The sequence below is a fragment of the Euprymna scolopes genome, chromosome 6 (assembly GCF_053919585.1).
Source record: "Euprymna scolopes isolate OS-2025 chromosome 6, ASM5391958v1, whole genome shotgun sequence".
Classification (NCBI taxonomy): Eukaryota; Metazoa; Mollusca; class Cephalopoda; order Sepiida; family Sepiolidae; genus Euprymna; species Euprymna scolopes.
Genome location: NC_136487.1, coordinates 88,855,482 through 88,872,336, shown reverse-complemented (window position 1 = coordinate 88,872,336; position 16,855 = coordinate 88,855,482). Strand labels below are relative to the sequence as shown.

The 16,855-nt window shown below is 30.8% G+C and overlaps 1 protein-coding gene across 3 annotated transcripts in view; it reads right to left on the bottom strand.

Annotated features, from left to right (window-relative positions):
* The window catches only part of LOC145277770 (large ribosomal subunit protein mL37-like), a 40,596-nt gene extending 24,263 nt beyond the window's left edge, over positions 1 to 16,333 (bottom strand). The window contains exons 1-2 of one of the 3 annotated variants that reach the window (XM_080129518.1): positions 16,006 to 16,333; positions 1,321 to 1,452 (exon numbers count right to left, since the gene is read on the bottom strand). In XM_080129518.1, the coding sequence (XP_079985644.1) occupies positions 1,321 to 1,441 (121 nt within the window). In that variant the 5' untranslated portion in view covers positions 1,442 to 1,452; positions 16,006 to 16,333. Of the gene's footprint in view, positions 1 to 1,320; positions 1,453 to 14,691; positions 15,172 to 16,005 lie in introns of those variants that run through there. The other 2 variants (XM_080129515.1, XM_080129517.1) reach the window with 2 other exon arrangements.
* Between the last annotated feature and the right edge of the window lie 522 nt (positions 16,334 to 16,855).

Genomic DNA, 16,855 nt, shown 5'->3' with positions numbered 1-16,855 from the left:
TTTTCCAGTGGACGATTTCAATTTGTTTAGTCTTTTTGTTCTTTATTACCTTTGACTGTTAATAAACAGAGAAGGAAAAAGAGAGAAAAAGCATATAAAATAAGAGAGGGGAGGGGTCAAGCAACATACAGCAAGAGAGACTGAAAATGATAGAAAATTAATAAGAGATAGGCCATTTGATAAGTGAATTGCAAATTATGACTAATTAGAACAGTTAAAAAGGTTATTTTTCAAACATAATTCAATCCTAAAACTGAGGAATAATTTAGCACATATTTTGTATGATTAAATGTATTTTGCATAATGAAAATGTATAGGAAAAAAAGCTTTTAGTAAATAAATGTTGGTTTATTCAGCCTTTGTATAATAGATTCACTAAATCTGGAGTGTCAAAACGTTTTTATATCATTAGAGCACATGGTGGAGCAGGTGCTACTGTGATTGCAAAAATTAAGTTCAAGCAATTTCTGCCATTTCTAACTAGCAGAGTGTTATCACTGTTGACTAAGGGAAGAGTTTGGTGGAAGTGAAACTTGCCCTGTGAATGGTTGAAGATATTGAATGGATAGAAATGATATGAGAATGATACAATCGGCGTGTAACATGATTTGTAAAGACAAAATTAGTTCTGATGACTTCAGAGGAAGATTAAATCTTTTATTTTTAATGAAAATAGCTCCAAACAAAGCATGAAGCCATTTGATGAAAGGAGCTAAAAAAAAAAAAATACTATATCAAGATCAAAAACTAGTCAAAAACTAGTAAGTATGAGATGGATGGATACCGACTCAGAAAACAGCAATTCTTCCCCCTTTGTCAGAAGCATCACTCATAGAATGCGAGGACTAAAAGACAAAATAAGGGAACCCAAAGTCTACTTTCTATTTTCCTTATCTGGACAGTATAAGGAGATGTGTGCTATGGACATGTTGAAAGAATAATGTAGCAAAGTCAGTTCAGAAAAGGAATAGCAAAGAAAATATGCAAGAAAGTGATAGGAATGAGCTTGAGAGAAAGAGGGATAAATAAAGACTTAGGCAGAGATAATTTAGTCTGGAAGTCAAGTTTTAAAAGTTACTATTTACTTGTCTCCTCACGAGCGCAGAGTTAGACACAAAGTTGGTTTTTAATGTGGGGAAAATCCAGCTCCCCAAAAAGGGGCACTCTGAATAGAAACAAAAATAAAAATTGTCCCAGTCATGAAAGGTTTATCATCCACTGGCCGAGGGCAGAAAAGGTGAAGTGTACCGTCAGAACAGATATTACACTGTGATTTTTGCCCGCATCTAAAATGAACATTAAATCAAATATGATGCTTACTTTTATCCCGAAGACCAACTGGCGGCACAAATTCTGGAATTTTAAAAGACCCTCTGTTTTTCCATAAGCGCTTGATGAGCGGACCCTTGTGTAGGGCTTGAAGAGTTGGAGTTAATTTCATCTTGGTTAGACCTGCAATAAGAATTAAGTAAAATAAAAAAAAATAAAAAAATTACAACAAGCACAAAATTTTCTGAGAAAAAAAAAACTATTGAGGAAATGAGATTCTTTGTATGAATCAAACAGTTAAGATTTTTTTGGATGGTAGATATACGATTTTGTTGGTATTGGACAGAATTGCTAACATCACAAATGAAAATGGTGCTATGGAGATGGCAAGATTCAAATATGACAGTTTTCAGTCTATTATGACACTCATCTCCTGTGATTACAGATTAATATTTTCATGTAATAATACACAGTAAAGCATTAATGAACAGAACAAACCCAAAACAGTTTTATATACAAGTGATAAAAGTGACAATTTTCAAAAATTCTGAGAAAATATTTCGCATTGATATTAAAGTGGTCATTAAGTGAAATTTCATTTACTTATAAAATATTTGTGTTATGTAATCTCCTAAAGGTATACCATCAGTTATAATTTGTGAACTAAGCTTTTCTATATACAGGGTAAGTCACGGGAAACGGATGTTTTTTTTAAGGAAAACAAAACTTTACGAATATTTCAACAAAAATTTTATAATGTACATAAAAACATTTACTAAACTATGCCATTATGGAATATTTAGAAGCAAAAAATTACCTACTTCACTCTCTATCTCTTACTCAAGGAGAGCAAGGAGCATTTTAAAAACATCCGTTTCCCGTGACTCACCCTATACATACATACATACATATATATATATATTTAAAGTGATAGTTGTGTTGTTCGAACGAGATAAAAAAATGTATATTTAAAGGAGTGTAGCCATTAACAATTGTTTTTTTCAGCCTTTTATCATTTTTTTCAAGCTTTGTACAGCTCTCTTCAGATATATTTTTATATAAAGGTTTTTTAGTGAAAGGTTATTCTGGAGAACATTTTACATCTAATGATACTCAGTGTGTTTTTCAGAGAAATGTCAGTCTCAGACTTTTGTCGCCAATGGTCAGCGTGTTGTGGGGTCCAATCAGAGTTAAGTTATTTTCGAGGGGAGGGGGCTTTTTGGTTCATTTGGTAAAGATTTTTATGTTTTTTTATGACTTTCTTTCTTTTTTGATATATACACACATACACACACACATACATATGTACATATATGTGTGTGTATATATATATATATGCACATACAGGCACATACATACAAAAAAAAAAAATGTATAAACACACACGCATATCCACCCACTAACACACCACACACATATATTGGTTAAAGTTTTCTTTGTCTTTCTCAATCAAAATACACATGCATACATGTACTTAGTCCCCAAAACATAAGCATATGCACACACACATATAAGATGGAATATAGGTAACAGATGATATATACACATTCATACACAATAACATACACACACACTTATATATACCTATATGTATGCATATACACACGCATGCAGATACATGTACGCATATACACACACGTATATATAGAGAGACATATGCAGGGGCACACATATACATACGCATACATCCACTCACCCATATAGATATATACATAAAAATAGACACATACATATACATACATGCATACATCCATCCACCCATATTTGTATATATACATGCACCCACACCCCACATACATATTGGTTAAAGTTTTGTTTGTCGTTTCCAATCGGAGCACATATGTATATGTGCACTCAGTCACCCAAACATAAGTACACGCACACACACAAACAGGATGGAGAATATATAATTGATGAGATATATACACACACACATGCATACACAATGCAACAAACAATGATGTGGAGTCTGCAACATAATATTAGAGGGAAACACATACACATTGACGAACCCTATACAAACATTCAAAATTAAAAAAGACCTAGATTGCACCTCAAAAAAGTTGGTCTATGTAATAAAATGTGGAGCATGCGATAAATCCTATATAGGCGCCACAAAAAACCCAAGTAATAGAGTAGCCCTACATCGATCCAACATCAAAATCGCGGAAAATAGACACCTGCATGTATCACAGCACATACACACATGCAGTGGAGGCAAATTCGAGATAATGCCAATCTTCCAAACTGACAACTACTTCTACTTACTAACACAAGAAAACACTTCATAGCAAAGTTCAACCCCGCTTTAAACATCTCCCCAAAATTATACACATAGATAGGCAAAACACAAACTACACTTACACGCATGCATGCTTAGACAAACGCGCACCCTCACACACGAAACAAAACAAGCACAATAAAGCACGCACACACTTTCGCGGGCACACGCATCCATATCCAGTATAATACCATTTCCCTAAACTAAACAAACAATTAAAAACAAAATACACCACTCTACCCACACCTTATAAAAGGAAATCCTTCTAGACAAAGAAAACTTTAACCAATATGTGTATGGTAAGTGCGTGGGTGGGTGGGTGTGAGCACGTGTGTATGTATATGTGTGTGTGTGTGTGTGTGTGTGTATATATGTATATCTATAATATAAAGCTGAATATGTGTGTGTGTCTGGTCACGAATAGGATCCTATATGGTTGACTATTTTAAAAAACTGATCGCATATAATGATAGAAGATGTATCGAGACACAGGAATGGATATGTTTGATCTGGCAGAACGGTGGTTCATTAAAATCGTGGGGTCTGCGTTCACACCTGGTCCACAAAGTATGGAAATAAAAAATTTAAAAATGAAGAAAAAACGTTTACAAGGGTTTTTGATATAGATGTACATAAGAATACTTTGATAAGTATGTTTTAACTTAAATAGGGATGGTATAATAAAATTGTGGGGTCTGCGTTTGCGCCTGGCCTCCATAGAATAGAAATAGGCACAAACTTTAATAAAGACTTTTCATATCTACCTGCGTAAGTATACTTTGATAATTGTGTTTCAGTTTGAAGAAATATGGTATAATAAAATTATGGGGTGTTCGTTTGCACCTGACCTCCATAGAATGGAAATATGTCACAAAGTTTAACAAGGTTTTTTAATATAGATCCACAGAATATTGTGATAAGTGTTTCAGTGTGAACAGGTATGATATAATAAATTATGGGGTTTATCTATTTTATTTTTACATTCATCATATTTTGCTTTGGTTTTGATATGCCCAAATTCAACCCAAATTTACAACCCTTCCTTTTCATAACCTATCATACTTTCATAAATCAGAGTCCATTTTCTGTAGGCTGCTTCTGAACCCAGTCAACGACGGGTACTTTTGCTAGTATATATATATATGGGTGGGTGGATGTGTGCACGAATATATGTATGTGTGTGTGTATATATGCATGTATATATAAGGGTGGATGGATGTATACATGTATGTATATGTATGTGTGTGTATGAGTGTGCCCCTACATATGTCTCTTTTTTTCTTTTTTTTTCTTCCTTTGAAGATTGTAATGCTGGGTATGGGGCAGCCAAACCAGCTGCCAACATTGCCCCGCTTTTTTTTTTTTTTTTTTTTTTTTATTGAAACCAACCGAGAGCTCTTTTTAGTATCCTCGCTGTTCCCTTAAGTGCAATTGTCTGAATCTCTTTTGCACTTAGTTCTCCAGGAATATTAGTTAGACGTGTGTGTGTATGTGTATATGGGCCTACATGCATATGCATGTGTGTGTATGTATGCATACATATGTGTATGTATGGGTGTATATGTATGTGCGATTGTGATTCCATGTGTGTGTATATATATATCGTCAGTTATATATTCTCCATCCTGTTTGTGTGTGTGCGTGTACTTATGTTTGGGTGACTGAGTGCACATATACATATGTGCTTCGATTGGAAAAGACAAACAAAACTTTAGCCAATATGTATGTGGTGTGTATGTATATGTATGTGTGTGTGTGATGTGGGTGCATGTATATATACATATATGGGTGGATGGATGTATGCGCATATGTATATGTATGTGTGTATTTTTATGTATATATCTATATGGGTGATTGCATGTATGCGTATGTATATGTGTGCCCCTGCATATGTCTGTCTATATATACGTGTGTGTGTATATGCGTACATGTACCTGCATGCGTATGCGTGTGTATATGCATACATATAAGTATATATACGTGCTTGTATGTATATGTACGTGTGTGTGTGTGTGAATGTGTATATATCATCTGTTACCTATATTCCATCTTATATGTGTGTGTGCGTATGCTTATGTTTTGGGGACTAAGTACATGTATGCATGTGTATTTTGATTGAGAAAGACAAAGAAAACTTTAACCAATATATGTGTGTGGTGTGTTAGTGGGTGGATATGCGTGTGTATACATTTTTTTTTGTATATATGTACCTACATGTGTAGGAGTGTGTGGGTTCATATATAAACATATGTGTACATATGTATGTGTATGGTGTGTATGTATGTGGGTGTGTGATTGTGTGTGCATATATCAAAAAAGAAAGAAAGTCATAAAAAACCATCAACAAAATCTTTACCAAATGAACCAAAAAGTCCCCTCCCCTCCAAAATAACTTAACTCTGATTGGATCCCACAACACGCTGACCATTGGCGACAAAAGTCTGAGACTGACATTTCTCTGAAAAACACACTGAGAATCATTAGATGTAAAATGTTCTCCAGAATAACCCTTCACTTAAAAAACCTTTATATAAAAATATATCTGAAGAGAGCTGTACAAAGCTAGAAACGCGTTATAAAAATATTTTAAAATAAAAAATGATAAAAGGCTGAAAAACCCACTATTGTTGATAGCTACACTCTTTTAAATATATATATATATATATATATATATATATATATATATATATATATATACTTGTTTATTGTTATATAAACATGGTCACATCCTGCTGCTACAAATGGTCACTTGTTTCAATCAAACAACAGATATCATCATATTTTGAATAGTCAAGTCGCTGCCTGATGATATCTGTTGTTTGATTGAAACAAGTGACCATTTGTAGCAGCAGGATGTGACCATGTTTATATAACAATAAACAAGTATTATCAGCTCTTTTTATTGAGCACTATCTAACAGCCTCGTTGAATTCATTAGTCCATTACTTTTGAATAAAAAAACCCGAGTATATATATATATATATATATATATATATATATATATATATATATATATATATATATAGTGCGAGGATGATTAATCAGAATTGGGAATCAGAAAAATCACAACTTTTTTGGAGTGTCAGAATCCAAAAAAAAATTTGTACCTATTTTCCAATGCCAAAGATAATTCTTTTATATATGTTCTTTTTTTTTTTTTAAACTTAATTTTACATTGCTGATACTAATGATAAAGTGATAAATATTCATTGATTATAAACGACCAATAAAATAAAAAACAATATATCCTACCATAAATGGATTAATTATGTTTGCGAAAATATATGCACATATTAGATGAGTTTTTACAGTAATCAAAAACAAACAAATAAATAAATAAATAAATAAACAAAAAACTATACAACTAAATATTTAAAGGATTTATTAGAATTGGTAATAGTGTGTGAATCAGGAATTTAAAACAGAATCAGTAATTGTATGGAAATCGAAAAAAATATTAGAATTGTCTCATCACTAATCTTGCTCTCTCTCTCTCTCTATATATATATATATATATATATATGATATTGTAAATGTATGTTTTTTTTTATGTATACCTGTAATGTGAACACTTTTTATCTTCCTTATTGTGCCCGATTGTATGTTTAATATAATTTGTAACTGGTTCTGTATTTACCTTAGTGTTACTGTCTCTCTACATTTCAATTTGCTTTAATCACTTCACAATAGTAATAATATATTATGTAATAGTGCTATGATTTAGCATTGAACTTCGTGTCAATTCCCTTTGCTGATGATGATTAGGGCTATGAGAAGAGAATATTCTTTTCATTAATATTATTCTCGAGTATATTTCAGTTAATAATAATGTTTTTAGATAGAGTGGTATGGTTCTCGATTGATTTTCTTTAATCTCTACACAATTTGTGTCTGTGTCGGATATATACTCGAGAGTCAAAACAATGAAAAGAATATGCTGTTGTCATAGCGCTATTGATGATATATAATATATATCATATATATAAAATCCATATCATCGCAAAAACAATTGCATACAAAATTGTTGGAGTGTATATAAGTGATTATTTCTTAAATGAATTAAGCTTATACCTATAATATAAAATAATAATAATAATAATATATTATTTTATTCAATTTAGGTAAACAAATTACCATAAGTCACTACAATAAATTTACTGTTTCCATCTTAAAAGACATCATCAGGTGACAGAAGATCTTTAGTTTTATTTGAGGTCAATCATTTAACCTTAAATGACTGGCCTTGAATAAGACTAGAGATCCCTTGTCACCTGACGATTTCTTTTAAGATGGAAATAGTAAATTTATTGTAGTGACTTATGGTAATTTTGTTTACCTAAATTGAATAAATATCTTGCTCTTTTTAATTGAGCACTATCAACTACCTTGTTGAAATTCAATGGTTTTTACTTATGAGTTTTGTTAATCTGGAAAATATACATATATGTCAATACCCAAAACTGACTTCCTAAGATCTGAAATCTTCTGGGTGCTCATTTATTACAAATACTCTCAAAATTGTTTTTGCTTTTAATTTTTTATAAAATATACATAGAAAAGTGAGATAAATGTAAACTTTTAAATTTATTTCTTAACACTTAAAAAAAAAAAAAAAGGCATGACATTTACTCTTCGCATTTTAGCAAGGAACACGGTGTAGTATCTGTTCTGTCTTTAATCAGTGAAGAAGACCTTCTAGATTGAAGAAATCTTTATTTTTCTCCCAATCTAGAATGCCCTTTTTTGAGATGTTGAAATTTCTCTACATTATAAACTGACATTGTGTCTAACTATACCTTTTTTTTTTTTTTTTTTTTTACAAGATAGTCACCGCTTATTAAGGCCCAGAAGCCACTCGGGGACAAGGGTTATTGCGTTTACAGTAATCAATGGGATAGTATCGTAGTAATCGTTAGTATTGGAGATTTGATAAAATGTCTTACTTAAGGGGGCGGTTCATCAGGAATTTGTTTATGTTGGACTTGAAGACAGCCAGGTTGTAGTCAGGTGGGAAAACAGGCAAACGGAAGAAAGTTCCACAGGCATGCACTTCTAAGAAAGAAGCTTTGTTCATGGAATCTAGGTTTTGGTTTTGGCACAGATAAAGAGTGGGGAAAATTTTTGACAGTGGTTTCAGCTGGACGGGTGTTTATCATGAAAGATTGGCAAGGGGGGACCAGAGATTGGAGCTCAGACGAGCACTTGCCATGGAAGTAACGATAAAACAAAGACAGGCTTGCAACGTCTCTCCTGTGGAAGAGAGGTTGCAGGGAAGAGAAAAGGGTATCCCCCTTTTCCTTCAGGGGAGGCAAGTAAATAGCAACATAGAAAAATGCATAAATTCACAAATACATTGAAGCATGACAAAGAAGTGATTTTTGTAATTTGTCCTTAACTAAAAATGCATAAATTCACAAATACATTGAAGCATGACAAAGAAGTGATTTTTGTAATTTGTCCTTAACTAAAAATGCATAAATTCACAAATACATTGAAGCATGACAAAGAAGTGATTTTTGTAATTTGTCCTTAACTAAAAATGCATAAATTCACAAATACATTGAAGCATGACAAAGAAGTGATTTTTGTAATTTGTCCTTAACTAAAAATGCATAAATTCACAAATACATTGAAGCATGACAAAGAAGTGATTTTTGTAATTTGTCCTTAACTAAAAATGCATAAATTCACAAATACATTGAAGCATGACAAAGAAGTGATTTTTGTAATTTGTCCTTAACTAAAAATGCATAAATTCACAAATACATTGAAGCATGACAAAGAAGTGATTTTTGTAATTTGTCCTTAACTAAAAATGCATAAATTCACAAATACATTGAAGCATGACAAAGAAGTGATTTTTGTAATTTGTCCTTAACTAAAAATGCATAAATTCACAAATACATTGAAGCATGACAAAGAAGTGATTTTTGTAATTTGTCCTTAACTAAAAATGCATAAATTCACAAATACATTGAAGCATGACAAAGAAGTGATTTTTGTAATTTGTCCTTAACTAAAAATGCATAAATTCACAAATACATTGAAGCATGACAAAGAAGTGATTTTTGTAATTTGTCCTTAACTAAAAATGCATAAATTCACAAATACATTGAAGCATGACAAAGAAGTGATTTTTGTAATTTGTCCTTAACTAAAAATGCATAAATTCACAAATACATTGAAGCATGACAAAGAAGTGATTTTTGTAATTTGTCCTTAACTAAAAATGCATAAATTCACAAATACATTGAAGCATGACAAAGAAGTGATTTTTGTAATTTGTCCTTAACTAAAAATGCATAAATTCACAAATACATTGAAGCATGACAAAGAAGTGATTTTTGTAATTTGTCCTTAACTAAAAATGCATAAATTCACAAATACATTGAAGCATGACAAAGAAGTGATTTTTGTAATTTGTCCTTAACTAAAAATGCATAAATTCACAAATACATTGAAGCATGACAAAGAAGTGATTTTTGTAATTTGTCCTTAACTAAAAATGCATAAATTCACAAATACATTGAAGCATGACAAAGAAGTGATTTTTGTAATTTGTCCTTAACTAAAAATGCATAAATTCACAAATACATTGAAGCATGACAAAGAAGTGATTTTTGTAATTTGTCCTTAACTAAAAATGCATAAATTCACAAATACATTGAAGCATGACAAAGAAGTGATTTTTGTAATTTGTCCTTAACTAAAAATGCATAAATTCACAAATACATTGAAGCATGACAAAGAAGTGATTTTTTAATTTGTCCTTAACTAAAAATGCATAAATTCACAAATACATTGAAGCATGACAAAGAAGTGATTTTTGTAATTTGTCCTTAACTGAAAATGCATAAATTCACAAATACATAGAAGCATGACAAAGAAGTGATTTTTGTAATTTGTCCTTAACTGAAAATGCATAAATTCACAAATACATTGAAGCATGACAAAGAAGTGATTTTTGTAATTTGTCCTTAACTAAAAATGCATAAATTCACAAATACATTGAAGCATGACAAAGAAGTGATTTTTGTAATTTGTCCTTAACTGAAAATGCATAAATTCACAAATACATTGAAGCATGACAAAGAAGTGATTTTTGTAATTTGTCCTTAACTGAAAATGCATAAATTCACAAATACATAGAAGCATGACAAAGAAGTGATTTTTGTAATTTGTCCTTAACTAAAAATGCATAAATTCACAAATACATTGAAGCATGACAAAGAAGTGATTTTTGTAATTTGTCCTTAACTAAAAATGCATAAATTCACAAATACATTGAAGCATGACAAAGAAGTGATTTTTGTAATTTGTCCTTAACTAAAAATGCATAAATTCACAAATACATTGAAGCATGACAAAGAAGTGATTTTTGTAATTTGTCCTTAACTAAAAATGCATAAATTCACAAATACATTGAAGCATGACAAAGAAGTGATTTTTGTAATTTGTCCTTAACTGAAAATGCATAAATTCACAAATACATTAAAGCATGACAAAGAAGTGATTTTTGTAATTTGTCCTTAACTAAAAATGCATAAATTCACAAATACATTGAAGCATGACAAAGAAGTGATTTTTGTAATTTGTCCTTAACTAAAAATGCATAAATTCACAAATACATTGAAGCATGACAAAGAAGTGATTTTTGTAATTTGTCCTTAACTAAAAATGCATAAATTCACAAATACATTGAAGCATGACAAAGAAGTGATTTTTGTAATTTGTCCTTAACTAAAAATGCATAAATTCACAAATACATTGAAGCATGACAAAGAAGTGATTTTTGTAATTTGTCCTTAACTAAAAATGCATAAATTCACAAATACATTGAAGCATGACAAAGAAGTGATTTTTGTAATTTGTCCTTAACTAAAAATGCATAAATTCACAAATACATTGAAGCATGACAAAGAAGTGATTTTTGTAATTTGTCCTTAACTAAAAATGCATAAATTCACAAATACATTGAAGCATGACAAAGAAGTGATTTTTGTAATTTGTCCTTAACTAAAAATGCATAAATTCACAAATACATTGAAGCATGACAAAGAAGTGATTTTTGTAATTTGTCCTTAACTAAAAATGCATAAATTCACAAATACATTGAAGCATGACAAAGAAGTGATTTTTGTAATTTGTCCTTAACTAAAAATGCATAAATTCACAAATACATTGAAGCATGACAAAGAAGTGATTTTTGTAATTTGTCCTTAACTGAAAATGCATAAATTCACAAATACATTGAAGCATGACAAAGAAGTGATTTTTGTAATTTGTCCTTAACTGAAAATGCATAAATTCACAAATACATTGAAGCATGACAAAGAAGTGATTTTTGTAATTTGTCCTTAACTAAAAATGCATAAATTCACAAATACATTGAAGCATGACAAAGAAGTGATTTTTGTAATTTGTCCTTAACTGAAAATGCATAAATTCACAAATACATTGAAGCATGACAAAGAAGTGATTTTTGTAATTTGTCCTTAACTGAAAATGCATAAATTCACAAATACATAGAAGCATGACAAAGAAGTGATTTTTGTAATTTGTCCTTAACTAAAAATGCATAAATTCACAAATACATTGAAGCATGACAAAGAAGTGATTTTTGTAATTTGTCCTTAACTAAAAATGCATAAATTCACAAATACATTGAAGCATGACAAAGAAGTGATTTTTGTAATTTGTCCTTAACTAAAAATGCATAAATTCACAAATACATTGAAGCATGACAAAGAAGTGATTTTTGTAATTTGTCCTTAACTAAAAATGCATAAATTCACAAATACATTGAAGCATGACAAAGAAGTGATTTTTGTAATTTGTCCTTAACTGAAAATGCATAAATTCACAAATACATAGAAGCATGACAAAGAAGTGATTTTTGTAATTTGTCCTTAACTAAAAATGCATAAATTCACAAATACATTGAAGCATGACAAAGAAGTGATTTTTGTAATTTGTCCTTAACTAAAAATGCTTAAATTCACAAGTACATTGAAACATGATAAAGAAGTGATTTTTGTAATTTGTCCTTAACTGAAAATGCATAAATTCACAAATACATAGAAGCATGACAAAGAAGTGATTTTTGTAATTTGTCCTTAACTAAAAATGCATAAATTCACAAATACATTGAAGCATGACAAAGAAGTGATTTTTGTAATTTGTCCTTAACTGAAAATGCATAAATTCACAAATACATTGAAGCATGACAAAGAAGTGATTTTTGTAATTTGTCCTTAACTAAAAATGCATAAATTCACAAATACATTGAAGCATGACAAAGAAGTGATTTTTGTAATTTGTCCTTAACTAAAAATGCATAAATTCACAAATACATTGAAGCATGACAAAGAAGTGATTTTTGTAATTTGTCCTTAACTAAAAATGCATAAATTCACAAATACATTGAAGCATGACAAAGAAGTGATTTTTGTAATTTGTCTTTAACTAAAAATGCTGCCGAGTACCAGACATCTTTATGATTTTTCTTGTGTAAACAAAGTGAAATATTGTTTCATTCATCACCAGAAACAACAAGATTTATTACAAAGGGTGAAACTGAGTTTTAACATCCCTAAAACAATTAATAGTCTTAAACAAAATGGCCTACTGATAACATATAGAAAAACAAACATTGTTTATTTTTCGTAGTTAGTAGCAAAGTTAAGGCTACTTGTATATAATTTGACCCAAACTATTTTTGAAATTTTTTAACCCTAACCCAAATTTTAGGTTTAGTTTTGTAAAAGTGGTTTTAGTTCGGTTCAAATTCTGTAGAACCAGCAAGGAAGTGACATTTTTATACAAAAGTTTGATCAGGAACATTAGCAATATATTTTTCATTAACATCTGATTCTGAAACCGATTCAAACAAGAATAAAATTTAATTCTGACTTCAAAAGTAATAAAAAAAAACACATAACTTTCCTTAACCCTATCAGTCACTAACCCTAAGTCTGGGTAGCAATACGAACAATAAATGATTCAATAAAAAAGATCGAAAAGGTACCCGCAACGGCGCAACACGAGTGTAACCAAGTCCTTATTTAGGTCTTGCAACGAGGACAAAGTTAGGCACAAGGTTGGTTTATAATGTGAGGAAAAAACACAGCTCCCCAAAAGGGGCAATGTAGATTGTGAGAAATTTTTTTTTTTAATTCGATATTTATTTAGAATTAAACCTACTTTAAAAACATTATATATATATATATATATATATATATATATATATAGAGAGAGAGAGAGAGAGAGAGAGAGAGAGAGAGAGAGAGAGTTATTTTTAGCGATTTTAATAGTAAATTGCATTCATTAGAAGGCTGATTTTGATAGTTCAAATTGAGTTGTTTCCCCTTATTCATAAAACATGGCCGATCAAAAATTCCGTTTCGCAATAAAATTTGATTTTCTTAGTTAAAAAACAACAAAAAAAAAAAAAAAAACTACTTAATTTATGTGATTTTTGGAATATGACATATTCGTTCCGTGACGGGTACGTACATCATAAAGTTTTAAAAGATTTTACTGCATTTTTATTTTGAAAATAGGTTTAAGCATCAACATCTCTCAGTTTAGAAGGATTTCTCCTTCACTGATTGAGGACAGAAAACTGCAGTATGAAAACAGATACTACACTTTGAGTTACTCATGCAGAGAGTAATCCGTGCTGAAATAATAACGTTATTATTTAAAAAGCCATTCTTAACATGGGGAGGGGGGGTATTTTGTACCTATTCTGTACTTTAACTTTACAATTGAATAAAAAAAACATATAAAACTTTAATTAAACGTGGAAATACGATTTAAAAAATAGCGCGGATCACTCTCTGCATTAGCACCCACTTTGAAATATTTATTTGCAAAAACATTAGTTAATTTTTACGACGTGCCTCAGCGTATTATAAACACCCCAACCTCCCCATGTTAAGAGCGGATTTCGGAATAAACATTCCCCAATCTCGAAAGCCGTTCTTAACATGAGGTGGTTGGGGTGTTTATAATACGCTGGGGCACGTCGTAAAAATTAAACAAAATATTAAAATATTACATTTACAACAAATTAGACACAAGGGCATTCAAACATGTTGATTCTAAACAAAACTTAGGACCCTAATCTGGACAATTACCTGTATTCGGTCGAGTAAAGAATCTTTCAGCTTTGGGTTTATTTTAACTAATAATTGCTTTGATTTTGATAGAATTCAAATACACCATACTGCTGGACGTATCTACGTTTTCTTGAAAAAAAAAAAAAAAAAAAAAAAAAAAAAAAAAGACAAAACAATACAACGATAACCCATACAACAAATACAAAAATGCGCTATCTTCTTTTCAACGGTGGTTCGACTCCCAAGGTTAAAGAAGGTTTTCCATCATCGACTTAACATGATAACGTTTAAATATGAAATAATAATAAATAACATGGCTTCGATATGGCTAGTAGGGAAACATTTTCAATTAACGTCAGAAGCACGAGACATTTAGTCTTACCTGTGAATGAGAAATTCAATTATATTTTTAACTTTAAAACTGAAGGTTGATAAGCGTGGGGATTTTCAAGGGAGAGCACTCTCATTAACCGGTGATGGGTTAAAAAATAACCTTGTAATTTATTAACCGCCGTTCAATTTTTTTTTTTTTCCAACTCATTTTTGGTTCTTTTGAAAAAGTTAACGCTAAAATTTGCTTTGAGCGGGCAGATTGCTGAAACAATCTTTCACTTGGTGCTTGTATCATTAAGTGAAAGATGCTTATGGAATATTGAGATAACCTGGCCCAGTGGCCCACTATTAAAAATATGTGATTCTAAGTGTACGTTATGCAGACATAATGAAAAGAAACAAGTACTTTTTTTAAAAACACTTTTTTTCCTATCTGCTATGATCCCAGTCTGAGGACAACTTTTTGATTGAGGCAATTAAAAAACAAAAAATCAATCCAAGATGACCCTTTTGGAGTAGCTAAATTGTAATCAAAAGCGGAGCAAGTAAATAAGAGAACTGACAAAAGTGCAAGCCGAGAAATAAAAAAAACAAACAAAATATACTAAATGCATTAAACTCCTTTTATTTTTTTACCGGTCTGTATAATTTTAAAGTTTTTAAACTAGTTGTAAGATTTATTATCCTTTAAAACAGTAAAATATCCAGAAATTACGGAAATTCATCAAATAGAAAGTTATTTATAGTTAAAAGTAATTTTTACGGAAAATTGAGGAAAATTGTATTTTTCGTATATATTTTAAAGTAGACGGTGAAGATTTCACAAACATGGAACATCAGAAAGAATTTTAGATTAAATTAAAATGGCGTCCAACTTGTGTAGCCTATAATGATAGACTTTTTTTTTTACAAAAATACAATAGCAGTTTTTAGGAAAGGTAATTGTTTTACCTTCCTAATAAATTATAGCAAAGAACAAGGCACAAAAGAAACACAAACTTCTTTTTAACTGTAACAACGAAGAAGATTGGACTGTGAAACAAAAGTTCTTTTGCAGTTGTTGTCGGTCAGCCAATACTGTGTCGTCCCCAGCTAATAGCAGTTATCTCCAGGGGGAGACCGTCAATGCTAAAGCAAGATGTCCGGTGGGCAGGGGACAAGAGAGGATAGGTGTTGCTAGGCTGAAGGTCCGATTCTGACTGACTGATGTTCCCTGAAGACTTTTTAGGGAGCAGATGAATCAATGCGCTCTGTTAGCTGATAGGTCAGCCTCTGGCCAAAGAACTCAGAGAGGGGCATTGATTCACCAGAGAAAATAGTTCTCTGTGACTGCTACAAGTTGTTCTACTTGACGAATTTTCATTAGTTTTAGATATATTACTATTTTCGACATAACAAGTAAGTAATATTATTTTTTTTGCTTAAAATGACATATTTAAAAAATATATTTGTCGTCTCTCTTTCAACAAGCAGCACCTGTTTCTGTTTTAATGCTAAAGAAAATGTTAAATGTTTCTTTTTTCCTTAATTTAATTTTCTTTTTTATTAAAAAGTAATTCGTTTTACAGGAATTCTATAAATAAAATTCTCAACTAAGATAAAAATGTAATATCTGTTCTGTCCTCTCATGAAGAAGTAAATCCTTCTAGGCTGGGTCAGTTTTCGTTTTTTTTTTTTTTTGTTTTTTTTTCTTCCTATCCTGAATACCCTTCTTTGCAGAGGAGGGTGCAAGACAAAGGTTCAATAACATAACATAAAAAATAATTATGCGAATTTCACCACATTCTGAAAATCTTGAAAAGAAAAAAAAAACAAAACAAAACAAAAAACAAACAAAAAACAATCAATA